This window comes from Cetorhinus maximus, chromosome 4 (genome assembly GCF_964194155.1).
Source record: "Cetorhinus maximus chromosome 4, sCetMax3.hap1.1, whole genome shotgun sequence".
Lineage (NCBI taxonomy): Eukaryota > Metazoa > Chordata > Chondrichthyes > Lamniformes > Cetorhinidae > Cetorhinus > Cetorhinus maximus.
Window position 1 is genome coordinate 50,804,240 of NC_135882.1, and position 9,792 is coordinate 50,814,031.

Sequence of the window (9,792 nt, forward strand, 5' to 3'; positions counted from 1 at the left end):
CAAGAAGGCAGCTCACCAGCACCTTCTCAAGGGCAATTAGGGATGGGCAATAAATGCTGGCCTAGTCAGCGATGTCCACATCACATAAAGGAATAAAATAAATGTGGGCGGTGGGCTAGACACCCATTTTATCTTACGTGCTCCCCACCATATATGCCAGCAGGGGGTTGTAAAATTCCCCCCACAGTTTCACATCAGGCTGGAATGCAGCTTGGAAGGACCCTTGGTGGTGGTGTTCCCATGTGTCCGCTGCCCTTGTCCTTCTAGCTGGTAGAGGTTGTGGGTTTGGGAGGCGCTGTTGAAGGAACCTTGGTGAATTGCTGCAGTACATATTATAGATGGTGCACACTGCTGCCACTATGCTAGTAGTGAAGGGAGTGAATGTTTAGGGTTGTGGATGGTGTGCCAATCAAGCTGGGTCCTTGATGATCTTCAACTTCTTAAGTGTTGTTGGAGCTGCACTCATCCAGGCAAGTGGGGAAAATTCCATCACACTCCTGACTTGTGCCTTGTAGATGGCGGACAGGTTTTGGGGATTCAGGAGATGAATTACTTGCCCAGCCTCTGACCTGCCCTTGTAGCCACATTGTTTATCCTGGTCAATGGTAACCCACAGCATGTTGATTGTGGGGAATTTAGGGATGGTAATATCATTGAATGTCAAGGGGAGATGGTTGGATTCTCTCTGTTTGGAGATGGTCATTGTCTGGCACTTGTGTGGTGTGAATCTTACTTGCCCCTAATCAGCCCAGGTCTGAATGTTATTCAGGTTATACTGCATGCGAGCGCAGACTGCATCAATATCTGAGGAGTTGCGAGTGGTGCTGAATATTGTGCAATCGTCAGCGAATATCCCAACTTCTGAACTTATGATGGAAGGAAGGTCATTGATGAAGTAGCTGAAGTTATTTGGGCCTAGGACACTATCTTGAGGAGCTCCTTGAGCTGAGATGATTGGCCTCTACCAACCATAATCACCTTCCTTTCTGCTAGGTAGTGGAGAGTTTTGCTCCTGATTCCCATTGACTGCAATTTTGCCAGGGCTCCTTGATGCAACTTGATCAAATGTTGCCTTGATGTTAAGAGCTATAACTGTCACCTCACCAGCCAGTGTGAAATCTTGATTGACAAAAGGTACAGAATACAAGAGTAGTGGGATAGGAAATCGAAGCATTTCAGATCTTTTTGTAGTTATTTTTGTAGTATAGGATTATTATGTCATAAAGTAACTCCGGATAGTTGATTCTATTTATTAAAGCATATAAATCATTGTTTCAGTATCATAGCAAGTGAGCTGAAAACATTTTTTAAAAAATTGTTGATCAAGAGAGACTAGAAAATCCTTGGGTTCTCTGGCAGTGTAATGGTTAAATGATGTAATATGTGTACACATGTTAACTATAAATCTCTTACTGTTTCTCTGCAGTATCCTGACAATTTTTAAACTATCATAAATAATGGACTGTCAAGAACTGATTGAAATGTTTACTTATTTAGAGCGTAACATAAATTATCCAGCATCCTCAAAAGGTGTGCTCAAGATATATTTGCAGGGTTAATGCACTGTTTGTTTAAAAAATACAGCTATGGGTCACTTTGGTTAAAGGTACTAGACTTTCCATGATGCTGCTTGTCATTTGAACATTCATGTGTGGGCTTGTAAAGTTCCACTCAGTGATGTTAATTGAAACAAATATGGGCTGGCTGCCAGTTTGCAATTAACTGAGGAGCATTAGCTTCTGAACATTGATACTATTGCTGGACTGCTATGTCAAATATTTACAGAACAATATTCAAGGAAAGGGAGTACTCCAACCTAATGCTGTTATATTGCAGCCAACTTTAGTATTTGCTAGTAAATGCTGATTGTAGTACACTAACAGTGGAGCTCTATGCATGCTTGGTAAGAAATTGTTTTCTCCTACTAAAAACATTACGTTCAAGTTTTTAAAAAAAATCAAGGAGAACCAAACCATGCCCTAAGGATCTTTGAAATGTGGTGTGGCACTGGGCTGAAGTTAACCTACAGTTGCTGCAAACTGATTGGTGTCGACTCCTGGAGAGCCATCTTGCACCACTTGGCACCATTGCCTCTGGCTGAAGAGCCCCGTGGTTAGGATCATCAGTTTAAAATCGTTACTAAGAGAGTGTGGAGAGAGATTAGGAGAAATGTCTTTACACGGAGTCTCATCGGAGTGTAGAATACATAGGAAGTGGTTCAAGAAGAGACCATCACATCTTTTACAGTGAAATTGGAGGAATATTGGAAGTAGCCAAAGATAGAGGGTTATGGGAAATGAGTGAGGCAGTAGGATTTTGAAATGCTCTAAGAAATGGCTGGCATCTTTTAGTTTGGAATTTTTTATGGTTTTACTCCCCCCACCAATAAAAACAATGTTTAGAATATCTACTACCAGAAAAGAAGAAAACGCCCATATTTCTAATTGACTAATTTAGTTGAAGTTTTTGAGGAGTAATGAGGATGATGGATAGACCAGTGTCTATGGATGTGGTCTGTCTGAACTTCCAGAAGGCTATTGATGAAGTTCTTCACAAGAGATTATTAGCTAACATGAGAATGCATGGAATTGGAGGCAACCTTATGATATGGGTTGGTAAACTGTTAGGAGGTAAGAGACAAAGATGAGGATAAAGGATTTGTTCTCTGATTGGCAGGATTTAACAACCCAGGGTGCCACAACTTCTCACCACACATATGTTAAAGACTTGGAAAAAAGAGTGAAGAGTTGTATATCCAAGTTTACAAGAGACACTAACTTTGGATTGTTATGGACAGGTGGGGGATTAATTTAAACAGCCCTGATTTCTGCTGTCTCTACCTGTCCGTAAACAGAAAGGTGTTTTTGATTTTTGATTTCCCCCTTTATAAGTGGTGGCATAGTTTCCCCAACCCTTCCGTTTTGGAGTGATCCAATCCTCTATTAATAACCCCACAGCAAACTTGGAATAGGGTAAAATCAGAGAGTTTGTTTATTTTACACACACTCAAAATACGGGGAGGGGGTGTTGCTGTGTAACCCTTGGTACATTCATACAATAAAACAGGGATACGGGAAAGAAAGAGGTACAGGGCAAAGATCACAGATAAAAGAAGAATTATTGTTTCACGTTGAGTCCAGAGTCCAGAATCAGAGTCTAATGGTGTATTCTTTCAGAGTAGGCTGGCTGCAGACTGATGCTGGATAATTGATTTTTCTAGTAGAAATGACTTCCACGATGAGATGGGCCCATTAGTCTTGTAGGCGCTGTACAGAAGTTTAGAAGTTCCCATAGAAACATTGCTAATTAGGGCCAGGCAATCTAAATCTGGACAGAGCTCTGGTTCTACTGTTTGGTTGATGGAAGATGGTAGACTGCCTCTTTCAGCTCTGCAAGGCAATATTACAGGTTCTAGCAGCTTGTTTGGGAGAGAAATCATGTGACACAACTCCCACTTCTTCCCCTTGGTTTGGACAAAGGATGTATATTCCTGGTCTGGATTCTTGAGATGGTTAACGTTTCATCCATTAATCAATCCAACAGAGGTTTCAGGGTCCTTTGTCCCCACAGATGGGTCATCTCCATTGGCCAGAGCCTAGCCGTAGAACTGTAAATGAACTTTTTACAACTCCTTGGAATTTGATCTCAGCAGTCACAAGGAGTATTGGTACCTCTTTAGAGATAACAAGGTTTCTGCTGTTTCTGAAGGCCAGAAATTCCTTTTGTGTGTGTCATAGCCAGTTCTGGTTTCAGTCATTTTAAAGCATTTGTCCAGGTTTTAAAAAAAATAATTTTATAGATTGGCCAGGATGATATATATATTTTTATAAAAAAATAGAGCGAGGTCTTAGTCCCCTGGCAGGATGCATAATAAGTTGTGCGGATGGAAGCAGGAAGCTAGTAAGGGATATAGACTAAATAAGCAGACAAAACTATGGCAGATAGTGTTCAGAATGGAGAAATGTGACGACATCCACTTTGGATTGGAGAAAGTCAAATTAGTATAATTTCTTGAAGCCGTGAAAGAGCAAAATGATTGAGGTATCTATGTATGTAAATCATGAAAATTTGGTGCACTGGTACAAAAGATAATCAAAAAGCCTAATGAAATTTTGGCCTTTAAAACAAGGAGGGTGGAATGTAAAGTGAGGAAATGATGCTTTGGTTGTACGCAGTCTTGGGTCAGAGTACACCTAGAGTACTGCATTCGGTTTTGTTCAGCAACCATCAGCAAGGTTATTTTGGCCCTGGAGGAATGCAGCACAGAATGGTAAAGGGTTAAATTACGAGGATAATTATATTACAAGAATCAACAACTTGGCTGTATTAAATAGCTATCTCAAAAATATAAGGGTAAATTTTTCTGCCAGTGGAACAGGGCTTAACAAAAAGCAGTCTTAAGTATATAATTATTGGAAATTGCTGGGCTACATTATTGACCTCCCTTAAATGTTTTTCACTCATCTTTGAATTTTGGTTTCTCTTTTAGGCAAGTTGATGGGTCAATCCCAGTCCCAACTCATTATTACAGTATTATTACTAGCTGCTTGGATAGTACTCAGCCTGTGGACAAGTGTGATGGACAACTTACTGCATCATCATTCATTCTCCCACACAGACCTGACAATGATGAAAGTTGTAACGTAAGTGTAGAAAACAGGGGAAGTATGCAATACTGTGAGATACTGCCATTATTTCAGAACTGAGAACCTTTATTGTATGGAAGCATCCACATTGCTGCTCTGGCTGTGATTAGCTAAGCCATTGTACACATGGGATTACATCTTGGTTGTTGCTGGTTTCCATGGCACAGTATCAATGTTCAATAATTGGGTAGCACTTGCAGAACAATCCCGAGTGTGCTAAGGATTACACTGACAACCAATTCAAGATCATCAGTCAGGCTTGTATTGTGGCTCGCTTATACTTGCTTGAAGCTACATATATTCATACACAGGGACCTGTCCAATGCAGGCAAAAGTAACATGTAGTGACATCGCACATTTTTTGAATTAAACAGAAACCTGGAGGAAATAGTTCCCTAGTGTACTCTCCATGGCAACACTTCGGCCAATTGAAATTGACTTGCCAACCATTTAGTGCCCTTTTCTCATGCAGTATAACCATTGCTCCCTTTGAAATTTGGCATTCTTGCACCTGTCCTGATGCATGCAAGATGAAAAGCTTCAACAGCATGTTTCTTTCTTCAGCAATGCTCAAGTTCTGTACTAACAAGTGACAGTGTTTTTATTATTATGAGCACAGAAGGAGTCCTCCTCTTGGGCTTGCAAAAGAAACAAACTTCAGGCTCACTACCAACCCATGTGAGGGTTTCACCTCCATCCCCTTTACCCCCCCTGGGACCACAGAATCTGAAATTTTCAGTGTTAGAATTCGTCAAAAGAGTCGCAGATGCCAGTGAGTAAAACTAGAGGGGAAAACTGCAGAAGGAGAAAACTGCAGAAGGAGGGCTCAGCACCAAAATGAGATTTGTTGAGCTGGAGAAGAAGCTGATACTTCTATTCATGATGGATCATTTGGCATCAGAAAAAAAAGATGAAAATCTGACAATGGAACAGAAGGAGCTGCAGGGGAAGAGGTGTTAGTGGATTGGAAGAATCTACAGGTTGTTTAAGTTCTGGTCCTTGCTACCTAAAGAAACAATATTTTGATTTGAAGGGTAACATAGAACTGAGGACACAGACAGATAAGACTACAGGTTGAGCCAACAGCAGGGGTTGAGAGGGTGGATGCATGAAGTGGCAAAACCAGTGGTTAGTGCAGTGCTAAATGTCATGGAAATATCAATGGCCATGAGTAGTTCTGAAAGAGAAATGGTGAAATTAAAGTAGAATTCATTTAGAATGTATTGGAGCTGGAATCAGGTATTGGGAGAAGGGCTGTGGCTTTGTGGTTTTAGCGAATGCATTGTCACAAAAAGAAAGAGCCAGCTAGGATTGCAGCGATGGTGAACAGGGTGAAAGAGACAATCAGATATCACAGTAAAGAGAAGACATTGTCAAGGCTGACACACCTGAAAGAGAAATGGCGATAAAATTAAACAATACTAATAAAAAAGTAAAACTCTGTAACTGCTGTTAAACTGAAATTAAGCAGAAGTAATTCAAAACCCAGCGTAGGACTGTTGGTATCTGTGGAGTCAGTGTTTTCGGTTTGCACCTTTAATCAAGACTGAAAAGAAAGACAGAGAAGCACATTAATAAGGTAAGCAATAGGGGAGGGATAAACATTTTGAATAGTTGTTCTGTGCCACAGGAATGATGGGATGTGAGGGCGCATTCACCTCATGACTTCAATCTGGAACACGTGTCTGGGGAATTGAAGAGTAGAAGTCATGGTCTTTGCCACAAGAAGGAAAAGAGGGAAAACCATTCTAGCCCAATTTACTTATTTATATTAAATACAAAATTATGAGTGGCATGGACAGTGTAGATAGTCAGAAGCTTTTTCCCAGGGTGGAAGAGTCAATTACTAGGGGACATAGATTTAAGGTGAGAGGAGAAAACTATAAAGGTGATGTGTGGGGCAAGTTTTTTACGCAGAGGGTAGTGAGTGTCTGGAATTCGCTGCCAGAGGAGGTGGTGGAAGCAGGTACAATAGTGGGGTTTAAGAGGCAGCTTGACAAATACATGAATAGGATGGGAATAGAGGGATACGGACCCCGGAAGTGCAAAATATTTTAGTTGACGGGCAATATGATCGGCGCAGGCTTGGAGAGCCGAAGGGCCTGTTCCTGTGCTGTACTTTTCTTTTCTTTGTTCTTTGTTCTATCATTCTGCAGCTGATCAGAAGTGTCTTTGGGCTTAGAATGGCTAGAGAGCAGTTCACTCATCCTCCCCTCCTGAGGGGGTTGAAATGGGGTTGGGATGTGGCATGGAGGTGGAGTTAAATTAATGGTAGGTTGAGTTTTTCCCCCCCTCCACCCCAGCCCCCAAACCTCTTGGAATTTCTTATTTATAGCAGAACTTTAAGGATATGTATTATTGTATGTGTGTTGTTTTCTTTAAGCCTTTGAGGCTATGGTAGTATTGTACCGTAGATTGTGGAGTACAAGAGGACCCAACTTTTCTGGCCCCAAAAGTTGTGTTTATGCACATACTCTGTGTATAGTCGACCAACCCCCTCCCCCAACTTTTCAGCCATGACATGCTATACTTGCTTTAGTAGTAAGCCTTAATTTTACGTCCCACATACATACATTTTATTTACCTTATAACCGGGCGGAAGAAATTGAGCAGGCACCACGGTGCGGGAGTTTAAACCATGCCCGCACAGAGCAGATCCTGCGTGGCAAACGATTAAGTGGAATGAGTTTTCCAGCAAAACGAATGAAGCACAAAGCTGGTTTCAAACTAAAAGTTGTAACGTTTGCTAACTCGTCAAATAACTGCAGAGAGGGAATCCTGTGTTAGTGAAAAATTGGTACGAGAGTGGAAGAAGAAGGAATCCGCCCTGAAGAAGATGCTCAAGGCCAAATACACCATCTGAACAGGGACCAGCCACTGGTCTGATCTTGAGAAGCATTTATTGGAATGGTTTCAGCATCACCAGAAATGCAATGCGAATATAAGTGGGCCGAACCAACAACCTAACTGTAGAGTGGCAAGGTTTGAAAACAGTTCTAGTGAAAACCGCAGGACAGGAGAAGACAAAATTCATGGTGGTACTAGCCTGCATGGCTGATAGAACAAGATTAAGCCTGTATTTGCTTTCAAGCGCAAAACCATACCCAAAATGAAGTTCCCTGAAGGAGTTTTTGCGCATGGCCATAATCGTTGGATGGATGAGGTTGGAGTGAAGTTATGGATTGATGATGTGTGGAATAGGCACCCGTCAGCCTATCTAAAGAATGTAGCTTATTAAGGTGGGACATGTTCATATCGCATATAACTAAGGTCCTGTGAAGAAATAACACCCGCAGTGCAGTTACACTATGGGGCATAATGTCAGCAGTTCCAACTTTGGCTGTGTGCCTCAAAAAGCCATTCAAGGATCATGAATGGAATAAGTGGATGGGTGATGGAGAAAGAAATATGGAGTGGAAATATACACGCTGTCCCGATTGATGTTTTGTGTGGCTTCGTCATCAAATCATGGGATGCTATCAGTGCACAAACTGGCATTAGATCGTTCAAAAATGCAGAATATCAAATTCAGTGGATGGAGAGGAAGATGATTTGTTATGGAGGGATGATTCTGAAACTGAAAGCACCAAATCTGATCCAGAGTGGGAGCCTTGTGTTGCCGCTGCCATAGTGACTCAGAATGAATTTGATGAACTCTTTGCATCACACGACAAAGACAGCTTGATGGGTTTAAAAATGCTTTCATTGCGGTTAAAGGTATCTTTGTGCAATTAATTCATTCAACAAACCACGCTACATTAATTTAACATGAATTACCGGTATTTTTTTTTTCACATTTCAAAATGGTGACCACCTACACTGGTGGTTCACATTTTATATTCCGTTTTTGGAACGATTTTTGGAGGCTTCAAAGGTCGACTTATATGCCTATTTATGGTATTTTGTTACGCCATTTAAAACATTTTGGATTGGTATAATTGTTAGCTGCTTAACACAATAAGTTTATTGTTATCCTCTTGGATCTAATTATGAATGCAAACCAGACTGATGGGAAGAAAATTTCTTTGCTGTCTGCAAAGGCCTTGCAAGAAATATGCACACATAAAGGAGGTGAGGAGAGGCTGTCAGGCTCAATGATGCTCATTGTATCAATTACATGGAGAACTGCCCTTTCCAACTACTGGAATACCAGCACCATACATTCACAGAAGAAATATGTTTAGACTGGAGACAAATAGAAAGTAATCTCATGTTTTTCATATTTCAGAGTAATGACGATGAATCAAAATGGGTTGAAGACCTCATGAAGTTGCACACGGCACGTGTGCGTGACATTGAACACCTGACTGGTTTGGACTTCTACCGCAAGACCAGCAGAGCTTATCCTGAAATTCTTTCTTTAAAGACATTCTTACAGACATTTGAAAGTGAAATCTAAACCTCTTGTCTATTTGTTGTTCCCGCAGTACATCTTTTACTTACAGGTGTATATTTTTTTAGTACTCTTTTTTTGTATTTATTAATTCAAACCATAGAATATTTTTAAGGCTGTTTCTTTAAAGCTTTGCACCTAATATGTCACACTTAATAACAAGCATGTGTCTTTCTCCCCCTCCTTTGTCATTATTTAGCTGCTTGAGTGATGTTTCTGTTTAAACTATTCATACTACTGCAGCTTTTGTCTTTGCCTAAGATTAGGATTGGGGCCCATGGGATTGAAACTTGCATTGTTAGAAATCCCAGACTATTCAGTGAATTGTTTCTTCTGTAATTTCTGTCCTGCATATTAAAAAATAAGTTATGTAAAGCTACATTTATACTTCACTGTTGCTGAGATGAGGCAGACTTATAAAACATAAATATTTGCAAATCAAGTCACAAATATAATAAACCCTGAATCAAATTTCAACAATTGTGCTTCGATTTGAAAATAGATCGTTTACCTGTTGAAGTAAAATGTTATATTAAATGCAAAATAAATAGGCTCCTACTTACACTTTCATGCACATTACAGAGATGCTCTCAGCTGAAAAGATGTCTGAGGCCTGAGAGGTCTAAAGGGATGAAAGAAAAGAAAATAGTGTAGTGGCTGCTTTTACCTTTTGGGGGGGGGCATCTATTTTTTCCTTTGATATTTGTTTTTTATTGGAGTTTTTATGTGTATAAATATGTTCTGGAATAAACT

The 9,792-nt window shown here is 40.4% G+C and overlaps 1 protein-coding gene across 3 annotated transcripts in view; it reads left to right on the plus strand.

Moving 5' to 3' along the window:
- The window catches only part of enpp2 (ectonucleotide pyrophosphatase/phosphodiesterase 2), a 118,397-nt gene extending 108,878 nt beyond the window's left edge, over positions 1–9,519 (plus strand). For all 3 annotated transcript variants that reach the window (XM_078540173.1, XM_078540174.1, XM_078540175.1), the window contains 2 exons: positions 4,490–4,643; positions 8,875–9,519. In XM_078540173.1, coding sequence (XP_078396299.1) covers positions 4,490–4,643; positions 8,875–9,045 — 325 coding nt within the window. In that variant the 3' untranslated portion in view covers positions 9,046–9,519. The remainder of the gene's footprint in view (positions 1–4,489; positions 4,644–8,874) is intronic.
- The last annotated feature ends 273 nt before the right edge of the window (positions 9,520–9,792 follow it).